Source organism: Heterocephalus glaber, unplaced genomic scaffold, assembly GCF_053883595.1.
Source record: "Heterocephalus glaber isolate CG9 unplaced genomic scaffold, H.glaber_assembly_v1.0 deba00001497, whole genome shotgun sequence".
Taxonomy (NCBI): domain Eukaryota; kingdom Metazoa; phylum Chordata; class Mammalia; order Rodentia; family Bathyergidae; genus Heterocephalus; species Heterocephalus glaber.
The window spans coordinates 16,406,047-16,418,869 of NW_028258320.1; the positions used below are offsets into that span (position 1 = coordinate 16,406,047).

Sequence of the window (12,823 nt, forward strand, 5' to 3'; positions counted from 1 at the left end):
ATTCCCGAGTCCCAAAGTCATTTGTACGGTGGATGGAAATTATCCCTTGGCAACTGGTTCATGGAGAAAGAGGGCAAGCAGCACCATGTTCTGAGGCCAGGCGTGGGCACACAGACTCCCACACTTGGTGGTGAAGGGGCAGAGTGGGGGCATGGAGAAGACCACATACGGGTGCACGGAAGGCAAACTCGATTCTGGAAGTCAGTTTTACAAACAGCAGCACACAGTTTCTGTGGGCCATGAAGGGAAGGGAAGAATGGCCGTTTCCTCTTCAGGGACCTCCCCAGGGGCCAGTGGGCGAAGGTTCAGGGCAGAAGTTTTCATTTCCTGGCTCTGGAGACCTCTGGTGTTCTGGCCATGCCTGGGGGAACCCCATCTTTCAAAACCAGACCCTTAGCAATGTCCAGATTCAGCACCAAAGACTGGGGCTTTGTGAGCTGCCATGAAGTCCCCATGTCACTGGCAGCCTCTTCAGTAGCTCCACAAAGCTGGAGTGGGTGCTGAGGGCCAGGCCAGTGGGTCCTGGGGTTGAAGGGGATTCCCATGGCTTGGTTTGCTCTTGGCCTGAGTCTTGCAAACAGAAGTCCAGGAGAGGAGAGGCCAGCCTCTTGGCCTGCTGCGAACTGATGGTCCCAGCTATGTCCCAGGGCAGCAGGAAAAGGGAAGAGGGGAGTAGCTTGCCTGTCCCTCAGGCCCTGGAAAACAGCTGGTGACCAAGGCCCAGCTGCAAGTTCTGGAGACTGGGCTCCTGGTCCAGGACTGGGAGGGAGTCAGACAACCTGGGTTAGGATTCTTGCTGTCTCCCCTCCTTACTAGCTGTGTGGGCCTCAATGGTGTCATCTGTAAAATGGACTGACAGCTCCTCTCCTGCCCTGGACCAACTCTCCCTGCCTCCCTGCAACTTCAGTGGCTGGCAGGGTGCTAGACACAGACGGATGCCCTGTTCTAGAACCATCACCATTGTATGGAGCCGTGGCCAGGATGCCAGGACCCCTCTGGCTCCTGCATGTTGTCAGGACACAGCTTGGCTGACACCTGTGCTCTGTGTCCCAGGGGCGAGAGGACACCCTGCATATTCCAAGGAAGTAACAGTGCTCCTTTGCACTAGGTGATCTTGGGCAAGTCTGAAGAGTCCCTGTGCCTCGGGTCCTCCTCTGTAGAATGGGCATCTTACTAAAGCTCATGATGTGGGGCTGTCTGAGGTTTAATGGTGACAGCCCAGTCCGTATGAACACAGCATGGACACTGACAGCAGCTGTCACTGTGACTCCTCTTGCCAGCATCCTCGTGCTGTGGAACTGCTTCCGGGCAGGAGGAAGCAGATGCTGGGGCACCGGGCCCCCGAGCAGTACTCACCGTAGCATTGACGGTGAGCTGGTAGGCCTGCGTGGTCTCGTAGTCCAGCTCCCGGATCACGATGACAATGCCGCGGGCACTGTCGATGGCGAAGAACTGGGAGGGGGGCTGGAAGGAGTAGAGGACGCTGCCGCCTGCACCCAGGTCAGGGTCTGTGGCATTCACGATGAAGATGGGCGTCCCCACTGGAGTGTTCTGGGTGAAAGCAAAGCAAATAAAAGGGTGAGTCGGAGCTCGGAGCAGCTGCCTGCACAGTGACAATCCCCCAAAGCCCATTAACCGCGTCCCTCCAGCCAACCAGACCCTGGGCTCTGTCATTCGCATTCCAGGAGGGTTCGGAGCAATTTAAAATGCAGTATCTATTTTTTCTCCCTCTTTTGATGCCCTCCTGGTGGCTGTAAGAGCACGGGTTCCAAAGATGATCTGCTCATCCTGGAGACCTAGATGAGGGGCCTTTCGGTCCCCAAACCCATTTCTTGGCCATTTCACTTCCTCTGCTGATTGCCCCTTGGCTGCCCAAACCGCTGGCCTGGGATATGCGGGAGCCCCATTGGGAATCTTGTGTCAGGGAGGTTTCAAGGGCAGGGCTCAGAGACGTCTTCCCCAGGATCTGGTAGGGGGCCCTGTCTGGCACCTCATGAGCTGTCTGGCTTTGCCCAGGCAGGGGCACCCACGTGCCATCCCTGGGCCCTTTGCCACCCTGAGGACTCCACGCAGTGTTCACATGGGAGCCTCTTGTGACTGCCCCTCCTCCACAGTGGCCACAGACCCCTGTCCCTTCTGACTTGGGGGTCTCTGGTTAAAGGCCACATCCTCAGGGAGATCTTCCAGACTCCTCGGATGGGTCAGTGCCCCCAGGTCCCCACCCCCACCACCGTTTATATGTGGGTCCCAGGGCACCCAGTAGTTCTCACCCTCCACACTCCCGCCAGGCCGGTGCCTGCCTTCTCTCATGGCGTGTGGCTCTGTGGAAGCCGCAGGGCTCTGTCACCTTGCCTGGGATGTGGCAGGTGCTCAGCAAACACTCTTTAGGAACACACATGGATCTCTGATAGCTCTTAGCTCACCATATCCCGAGGGCCTGTTCATAGTCCCTGCCCAGCCTTCCCTTCTCATCTTTATAGTGCCTACAAGAGGGTCAGGAATGGATGCTAAATGTTGGCAGAGCACACTTACCCATAATTTAGGGAGCTCTGGATGCATCCAAGGAGAGGCAATCTAGTAAGACTCCGCACAGAGACAAAAAGTGACACTAGTTGGTTGTTCTGCGCCAGGCCCTCTGCTATGGGCTACATCTGCCAGCTCTATGACAAGCAACTTTCTGGGTGGCAGCTATCATCCTTCCTCAGAAGAAAAAGCTGAGCCAGGCAAGATGATGTATGCCCATAATTCCAGTACTATGGGAGGCTGAGGCAGGGGGTCCTAGTTCAAGCCCACCAACTAGGCACCTTAGCAAGACTCTGTTTCATGATTTAAAAGGGGGTAGGGGTATAGCTCAGTGTGAAGGCCCTGGGTTCAAGCTCAATTACAGTGAGGGAGAAAGAGAGAGAGAGAGAGAGAGAGAGAGAGAGAGAGACAGGGGAAAGGAAGTTAGCACAGAAGGTTAAGTAACTTGCCCGAAGTCACATAGCTAGGCAGAGGTAGAATAAGGCCTTGAATTCAGGGGCAGCTAATTCTAAGTGTGGGATCTTAATCTCACAAAGGCTTCTCTAAAACCTGGCACCCATTCTTTCCCTACTCCTCCGTGTGACTGAGTTGCACTGCTGGCACCCAAGTCCCTGCAGGGCTCTGCGCAAGGAGGCATCCATGTCTCTGCCTGCACTCTGTGCTGCCATGACCCGGGCCCCATGCCACTCCCTGTGCAGCTTCTGCCTCCCAGGACCAACCTTGGGCACCCAGCGCGGGTTGAGGCTGGAAGGGCCTCCAGGGAACACAGCTGTGGAGCTGCCACGGTTCCTCCCTGAGTTTGCTGATCCTCGCTTGGCAGGCTGGTGCCTGGCTGAACAGTCAGGCACGCAGCTCGTCCATCTCCCGCCACCCTGAGAACTGGGAGCATGGCACAGACAGTGGGAGGACCCGTCCTGCTCACTGTCTGTGACTCCTCAGTGCCCTCTGCACAGAACACAGGTCGCATGCGCTGGCTGTGTGGTGCCCTCACACTTTACCTCCTGGGGGTGCTGAGCTATCTGTACCTCTTGAACCCAGCAGGCCCCCCAACACCTCTAGGCCCCCCAGTGTGCTTTTCCTTTGTTAGGTCTATCCCTGTTTGGCTGCTTGGAAAAGATGCTCTTTCCCTCCAGAAGACAGCAAGCTGGCAAGGGGCAGAGCTGACAAGGGCTAGGGATTCAGGACTCAATGCAGCATGCCATGTCTTTGGGTTGATTTCTTAATCTCTCTGTCCCATGGATCCATCCTGTCCTGCCTTCTCTGAACCCTAGTTTTCTGCGGATGGCATCCCCAGACATCTTTGCTGGCTTCCATCTGGGTTCTGCCAATGGGAAGCACTGGCAGGAGGAGAAAGTCTGTCTGGGGCGTGACTTCCCCATGCTGTCCGTCTCCCTACCGGCACCCCTCATTCCTGGCCTTAGCTTACAGGGGCTCCAGTAATACCATTTCCTCCTCTTCCCTTCAGCCCTAGGGGTAGCAGGGGCTTCCTTCTCTTGCTAACCCATGGGTGCCTCAATATCCCATATTTTCCTCCAACCCCACCTACTTGTTATGGTTTAGATCCTAAATATCCCCCGAGGGCCATGTGTTAAAGGCCTGGACACCAGCTGTGGAGCTATTGGGACCTTTAGGAGGGAGGGCCTCAGTAAAGAAGTGAGGTGGTTTCAGGGGATCTTGGGAACCTGCCCACTTCCTTTCTCTGTCTCTGCTTCCTGGCTGCCATGAGGTGAGCAGTTTTGCTCGGCCATGGCTCCCACCATGATGTACTGTGCTGCCACAGGCCCAAAAGAACATGGCCACCTAGCAATACACTGCAAACCTCTGAAACCTTGAGCCAAAATAAGCCTGGCTGCCTTGTAAGCTGATTTTCTCAGGCCTTTTGTCACGGCCATGGAAAGGTGACTAACATGCTTCCCTTTTCTATGCTGGCTCTTCACAGCCATGTCTTTATTGGAATCACCTGAGATGAATTTTTCCCTACAAGGACCCCAAAAGACACAGACACCTGCAAATACACTACAGAGCTCTGGAGACTGAGCTCTGCAGTATAGAGCTCAGTGAAGCCTGCCCCTGCCCTGCTGCCTGCCATGATGGTATCGGCTTCAAGATCTTTCTGGGATCACAGCTCTCTCTGCCCATCCCCATTGGCACACACAAGAGCCAGGGCCAGCCCCCCAAATCCAGAAGAAAATGCCCTATGGGGCTTTGGTCCCTATAACAAGAAAAGACAGATATAGTTGGATGTCAGAGCTCCCCACAGCAGATGGTCTGCACTTGAAGGCATTTGGCCAGTCAGCTTGACGCGCCCCACACAGAGCTGGCATGCAGGCGAGAGGGACCACTCCCCTTCCATAAGATGTCAGCTCTCTAGCCCTGCCTCAGGGGGACAGGATATTTCACCAGTCCCCACCTCGTGGTGCAGGCTGAAGCCTCATTGAGCATCAGATCAGAGGATTTAAGAGCAAGACCCAGTGGCCAGCAGAGGGAGGATCCTCCTGCCTGACCTTCCTGGATTATGCTTCATGCCCTGCAGTGAAAACACATTTAATTTCTGTATAACTTAGGAGAGGTTTTACACAGGCTGGGCAAAGAGCCATTCACAGACTTTAGAGGAGCAAACTATCAAACCATCAGAGAGAAAAGAATGCTGACTTCCTGCATTTTGGGTTCTGGGCGCCATGCTCCATCAGAGAAATTATGGGGTAGGGGTAACTCATCAGCACACACACTGGGGGCTTCTCCAAGCACCAGCTGTTCTCCACAGGAATGCACAGATGTGCACACAGGTATGCAGCCTCCATGCAAGCAGTTTCTACTGGGCCAGGAGCAGCTGTGGGCAGTGGATGTTGGTGCCCAGGGTATGAACTCTGAGTCGGACCCCCTAACTTTGAATCCAGGCCTTTCCACTGGGAGAACTGACATGCTGTTAAACCCCTTTTGGCCTCAGTTTCCTCATGTGCAAAATGGGACTATTAACAGCACTACCTCCTAGAGTTGTTGTGAGGAGGACTCAGGTAAGATAAGGCATGAAAAAAAGCAATGCTCAATAAAATGTCATAGCAATTATTCCAGAAATAAAATATCATCACAGGGCAGAGTGAGGTGAGTGCCATTTAAAAGGGAATGATATTAGAAATAGTCCAAATAGCCAGTGAATCTGTCCACCATAAACTTGGATAACTGGGCCCCTTAAAATTCAAAAAGAAGCTGGGCATAGTGGTGCACACCTGTAATCCCAGCACTTGGGAGGTGAAGGCAGGAGGATCACCTGTTTGAGGCCAAGCTAGGCTACACAGAAATGAAATCTGTCTCAAATGAAACGAAATGAAACAAAACAAAACAAAACAAAACAAAAATTCAGAAAGAGAACATCTCCCTTGATTGATCCCTGGCTGCTGTAGTCAGGCAAGGGAGAGCCTCAGAAGGCCCTCATTGGGTCTGAGAGCCTGAGTAAGAAGGGGTGAGTGGGTCTAAGGGGTAGGGGCACCTGAGGCAGAAACACCCCTAAACAAGGCCAGTTCTGACCATGTACCAAGCTGAACTGCCCAAACGCAGGAGCTAGAAGGAACCGTGGGGATAAGCCAGTGAAGCTTCCCACCTTACAGATGGGAAAAGTGAGCCCAGAGAGGGGATGTGCCCTGCTCCAGGTCACACAGGTGGTTCCTAGCATAGCTGTGACTGGAAATCAGGTGCCTTGACTCCTGAACAGGTCTCCTTTCCACCCCACCCACCCTCTTTCCAAGTAAAGCTGCTCTTTATACACACAGTTCTGCTAAAGGGGATGAATCTGGGCAACCATGTTACTACTAAGCAATCTCAGATCCAGGATGCATCTGATTGGCCCAAGGATAATCACCTGACCCAAGCAGGCCAATCAGATGGGGCTTTGCAAATTCAATCAAAATTTGCTGTGGGACTCTCAAAGATCTTTGCTATCCCATTCAGGTTGGAGTGGTCACCATGACAGACTGAGAGTCACCCAAGACCACAGTTACAAGGTGGCACAGAAGCTGTGAGCAGGCAGAGACAACCCATCTGCCACCAGGGGAATGGCTCAGAGAAAGAGAGGGGATGAGGGGAGGCACTGCTCTTAGACTTCCTTTCCTGCCCTTGGTGTAGTGTGTGACATGACCTATGCCGGCCCTCCTGTGGACACCTCCAATATACATGGCTTCCATGGGTCTTAGCTCCTTGCTCCCACGTGGCACCCCAGAACATGCCTGAGCCTTAGGCAAGGCTTCCCCACTCCCACAGCCCTACCCCAGGCTCCTTCACCCCTCCTGCTGGGATTCTGCCCCTTTAACACCCCAGTAGGGCCACAGAAAACAAAGCTCCAGGACACTGCTCCTGCTAATGAGGGCACACTGCCTGACACACAGGAGGCTGGGAAGCAGTTCATGGGGAGAAGAATAAAACAGCCTGGGTGAAAGCAGCCCCCTCTTTTTTAAGTGACCCCAGGTACTCCTCTTAATTTGCAAATCCATGTGGGTCACTGGTGATTCTCAGCATGCATGTGGGGAGGTGGCAGGACGAGACAGCCTGATCATGGACTCTGTCAGCCTGGAGAGGTGGGTTTGCCAGCATCACCCCTTCCAGACCTTCACACCTGCCAGTCTGTCCCTCTCAGCAGGTGGCCAGTGCCCCTGCCTCTCCCAGTTCCCACTTGAGCTCCCCATCACCTCTGATGGACCTGCTGTAAGTGGGCTGCCCTGTGCAATTCAGAGACAAATAAATCTTTTTGCTACTCCTTGGGGTGACAAGGGAATAGACTCTGGGAAAGTTCTGCCATGCAAGGGATCTTGTTCGTTAATAATAATGATAAATAGCTCACTTCTCCCGGGCAGTGTGAGTTACATTACACTCTGGGCGCCTCCAGAGGAGGCTCAGAGTGCTCACTGGAACGAGGTGGGGACTGTGTGCAGCCAGGGAGAGGGGCACCTGAGGAAGAGAGGCAGAGAGGGAGCCAGGAGAACAGTCATGGGGACAGTGGTCAAGGAGGTGGAAGGCGGCGGGATGGAGAGAGGGAAGGGGAGTAGAGGGCATCAGGACAAGGGGGCTGCTGGGAAGGGTAAAAAGGACAAGTGTGGGGGCCAAAAGGACCATGGGAATGAGGGGCAGGAGAACCTACAGGAGGAGAGAGAGGGACTAAAGCTGGAGCAGCAGGAACTGATAGAGGAAGGAGAGACATCAGAGAGGAAAAGTTGTGAACAAGGGAAAGAAGTAGCAAAATCAAGCAGCAAGGGAGAGGAAGACAGGAGAGAGAAAGGAGAGGGTGCACCCTGTCACATTCGTGGTGGACCCTCCCAATTAGATTAATTCTGTACCCTTGACCAAACCTGGCTAAGCCCCATAGCATCTCCACCATAGGTGCTATCTCCAAAGGCATTATTAATATTTATGAAATGCTTGCTAGATGCAGCCACAGTCTTTAATATCTTATTATAGAGCCTGTTATAAAATGCATTAGTGATAAATTCCTGACAGATGGAGTTCTGACAAGGTGCAGGCACCTCACTGGATCAGAGCTGGGAACAGACCCTCCCCGATGTGCTGTTCAGAGGCTAGTGGCTGTCCCCAAGGTGGGCAGAAGAAGAGAAGGAACTCCCATGGACACAGCCCCTCCCATCTTCCTTGGCCTCTGGTCAGCAGCTTTTAACACATCTTACCTCACTGCTTCTTATTCCCGGATGGGGGAACTAGAAGCTCAGAGACACGAAGCAACTTGTTCAAAGTCACAGAGCTTGTAGATGGTGAAACTGAAGTTCATATTGTCTACCTCTCTGACCCTAGACCTCAGGGGTCCCAGAGCTGAAGAGGGGGACCTCAAGTTGTCTGGATTAGAGAAGCCAGAGTTGATGGGAGCTTTGGCCCAAAAGGAATTTTGGAAGGAAGGGAAACCTCAAAATTGCACACTTTCACTGAGAATATGGGCATGTGCTCCTGTTGTAACAGGAAGAATAGAAATCAAAGCTTACTGAGCTAGGGTTCCTGGGACAAGAGCAGAACACAAGTGTTTGGGGTCAGCTGACTGCTAAGACAGGTGCCTCTCCACTGTGACTCTGAGGTCTACCAGATGCTTTGGCAGGTGTCACCCCGAGGCTCTGTGGCATTCCAGCTATGAGGGAACAGTGAGGGAGGTGAAGGGGGAGTCTACAGGGGACGTAGACAGTGTTTCTGTCTCAAATAGTCAAGAAGGCATATATGGGCACCACTGGGGAACAGGGGGCAATGCCCACACAGAGAACCTTGCAAGGAGGACAGCTGAGGGGAGAGCCCAGGGGCCAATGATGGCGGCCTCCAGCGCACACTCGTGTGTGCACAATCCCACATGTGCACAGATATGTTCCAGGAGAAGAATGGGAGAGACATGATTTTACAACACTTCTTCTCTAAACCAGTGTCTGCTCTCTCTCAGATGATGCACTCAGCTCTAAAAGTGCCAGGTTAGCTCTCAGAGCCAGTGCAGGCTGCCTGGTGGAGGTGCCAGTCCTGCAGGCAGGAGAAGCCCCAAAGGGCTGTGGGCACTCAAAGCCTGGCTGGGCTGGCCTCCACAGCTGCTGTGTCTCCACTGGAGCAGCTCAGCTTTCTTCCACCTGAGTCCCTTCCCCTTCGCAGTGATTTTCAGAACCACTAGGAGGCATTTGTCAAATGCTCACCCAGGGCCCATGTGGCTCCAGATTGTGCCAGTGCTGACCTGCGGGAGTGGCCTTGGACTCCCCACTGCCCCCAGCCTCGCCACCCACTCTTCATCCTTCTCTTCCCGTCTGGTGCTTACCATGGCCACCTCTTCTTCACTCCTAGCCCTGTCACTTGTCCATAAAAGGCGTTCGATAAATGTTTCAAAAGAATGGAGACTTTCCAGTAAACACGACAGATTGAACACATCCATTTATTTCTGTTTTTGTCCCAACCTTTCACCAAAATGACGATAAGGGAATTAAAAATGCATAAATCCACAAGGGCAAAAAGAACAGGAGAAGAAAGAACAGCAGATGAGAGACATCAACAAGACTCTGGAAGCTGGAAACATGGGCCGGTTATACCTGCTGCAGGGATGGGGAGGCTGAGGGCGAGGGCTGCCCCATGAAGTCTGGGAAGGCTCCGGGAAGGCTCCGGACATGGAGCCATCAGATCATGCCGTGTGGGAGGGCAGGGCAAGGCTAACAATGGGAAGGCTGGCTGGAAGTCTTTAAAAAGAGCAGGTGGACTTTCAAGTTCCTCCTCAATCCTTGCAGATCTTTTCTCAGGGACTGGGTTTGTTGGGCTCTGGATTCCAGGCTGGGAGTGGGACTAGCCCTGCACATAGGGCAGTAAGTTCCACCCTGCAACTTTCCACCCCTCCCAACCCCACCAGGCCTCCTTAACCATTCAGCTTCTGGAAGACCAAGCGTCCAGCAGGTACCAAGAAAACTAGTGCAAGAAAAAACCCAGATAGTAACAGGCTAGAGTTCCCTCAAAGAACCAGCCAAGTCCTTACCTAATCATCCCACCCTTCCTGCCCTAAATATACACGGGTAAAAGCAGGCAGCTAAATGTGAACTTGGTCTTACATGTGAAGAGACAACTAAGGCTCACTTCCATTCGGGAAGAGACTCCAGTGTGAGAGGCAGCCGAGGAGTGACAACAAGGGCCCTTGAGTGAGGAATCCTGAGAGCAGGATATAGTCTCCTTGAAACAGGAACACTCCAAGAGGAGGAAAGGCCCAGCAGAAAGAAAAAATTCAACAGATGATTTGGAAGATAAAAAATTCCTCTGAAGTAGAACAAAACTCACAGATGAAAGTGGGGGAGAAAAGTAAGAAAATCAGAGGAACAGTCCAGAAGACCCAACACCCAATTAACAGGGAGGAATGCTCCACAAAATAACATTTAAGGCCATGTTTCCACATTGAAAGAGACCACTGTGTGTTTATGAGCAAGATCCTTAGAGCCAGGGATTTAGCTCAGTTTTGCCACCGCCTGTCTCACAAGCGCAAGGTCCCAAGTTCGATCCCCGGTACCCCCCCCTTCCCCGCCTGAAAAAAAAGATCCACACAGAGGCATAAAACTATGACCTTCTGATAGAGGTGTTTTTTTTGGTACCAGGGATCAAACTCGGGTCCTTGTGCTTGTGCAGCAGGCGGCGAGACCACTGAGCTGAATCCCCAGCAAACTACGACCTTCTGAAACACTGGGTATGTAAGAAAACATCCTAGAGACTTTCAGAGAGAAAACAAAAGACTACATATAAAGGTTCAGGCATCAAGGTGACATCAAAATTCTTACCAGCAACATTATATATTGAAACACAAAAAAAGGAAACAACTCTACATTATGAGGAAAACTATTTCTATTCCAGAGTTCATCTACATCCAAACTATCAACAAAACAAGTGTAGAATAAACATAGTTTTCAGAAAAATGAAAAAATACCTTTCCCATAAACCATTTTCCTGGAAATTACTGAAGGGTGTACTCCAGCAAAATGAGAGTATAAATTAACAAAGACAAAAATGTGAGACCCATGGCACAGGGGATTCAATACAGGAGAAAGGTAAAGGAATTCCTAGAGTGACTCTCTTTTCCTTCCCCAACCCCACCCGACATCGAACCTCTTGCGACGTAGCCTTCGAAACACCAAGCAAGTCAGAGTTCAGCTAGTCTGGATTGAGGCAGGGGTCGGATTCTCCAGAGACAATGTAGCCAAGAAAAATACAAACTAATTTTTAAAAAAAATCAATATACTTTTAACCTACTAAGAGAAAGTAGTCAGTTATGCCAGAATATTTAGAGATGAATAAATGACAGGTTCAAAGAACTGTAAGCAAACAAAAAAGGGGTGATTATTAATTCCAGGGAAAACAAAAGAGGAAATATAATTATAGTATATTGTGTGGCTCAGCTGTGAATAAAATTTATATAATCATTATAGTGTATATGCTAAATGCTACTTTAGCTAAAAGGAGGGATATAATTATGTTTGGAGGGATGGTAGGGAACATTAAGAGTGGTGTGTGTAGCAAGATGAGGTGGGAGGGTAGTACTTGTGAAATGCTCATCCTTGGCAGTGGGAAGCCCAAAGATAATGTCTAAAACTGCATGACTTGTAAGCATGTGATACAGAATTCCTTGAATGCCAAACACTGAATGAGGTTGTCTCAGGGAAATGATGGAGCACAGCACTGCTGTTTTATTATAAGCCAAGCTGTACCATTGGACTTCTAAACACATACATATGTTACTTTGATAAAAATTAATATAAAAACAAAAACCAGTGTGTCTCCCTATGGCTGACATCTGAGTGGCTTCTTCCCTTCCAGCCCCATCCCTTGTAACAGGTCCTGGGCAGTCACTCATCCCCCATACCTCTCAAACACCATCCCTGGCTCTGCTTTTACCTCCATAGCAACATCTCCAGACCAAGCTGCTGGCTGCACAGGGTTTCCAGAACACAGTGGTGTGCTGGACATGGAGGGCTGGTACAGCCCCATCAGAGGGACATCTAGGTCTTCCTCCCTTCGGCTCTGAAACCTGCTCTGTTGCCAGGTGTGACACTCGAGTGTGAAATGGCCCCAGCCTCTTCCCCTTCTACAGACTCAGTGACAGTAAAGTCTGGAAATCTTCCTCAATACCACCTCCTCCTGGCACCACTTATGCTGTCTCATTTGCTGACCAGCAAGTGTGGAGGAAGCACTGGGCAACACAGGGCACCAGGCACCAGGGACAGCACACAGGTGGCAGACCTGCCCAGCAGCTGGCTGAAGGTCACATGCAAAGAAAGAAGGAGACAGAAAGGGCATGATGGCTGTGCAGCCCCATGACAGACTGCTTTCAACACCAAGCAGTAAAACCCCCTCTCTCCCGGCTGGGGTTCCCTCACCCTATCTAGGGGATGGCAGGTGTGACGGAGAATATAGGCAGAAGTTAGGGAGTCCAGTCCTCGGCTGGCCACACACCCTCACCTGTGTCCCAATCTGGTCAATTAGTCTGATTGGCTGCTGGGAGCTTCATCCCCTCCAACCAGATTCTGGTTTCCAAGGAGAAGGAGGGACCCAGTGAGTGACTATTATCTATTATCTTCATTCCCATTGACTTGAAAGGGAAAAACCCAGACATAACTGTCCCCAACTCTGGCTCACATCCCAGCAGCTTTCCAGTAACCATCTGTGTGACTTCCTTCTCTGTCACTTCGGAGCATCACTGGGAATATCTGATGCCTCAGTTATACCATCCAGGAAATGGGTGCAGCAATCTCCAACCTGGCTTCTGCATAGAGCTGGGGCAGAGATCAAATGAGCTAATACAAGTAGGACATCCTTAATC

General features: G+C 51.5%; 1 protein-coding gene across 8 annotated transcripts in view; it reads right to left on the reverse strand.

The window, feature by feature from the left end:
• Window positions 1–12,823, reverse strand: part of Cdh23 (cadherin related 23) — a 369,425-nt gene that overhangs the window by 221,140 nt on the left and 135,462 nt on the right. For all 8 annotated transcript variants that reach the window (XR_015440528.1, XR_015440529.1, XM_087185444.1 and 5 more), the window contains exon 7: window positions 1,357–1,551. Coding sequence is in view for 6 of the 8 variants with exons in the window: in XM_087185444.1 (XP_087041570.1) it covers window positions 1,357–1,551 (195 nt within the window). In the remaining 2 variants the exon portion in view is untranslated. The remainder of the gene's footprint in view (window positions 1–1,356; window positions 1,552–12,823) is intronic.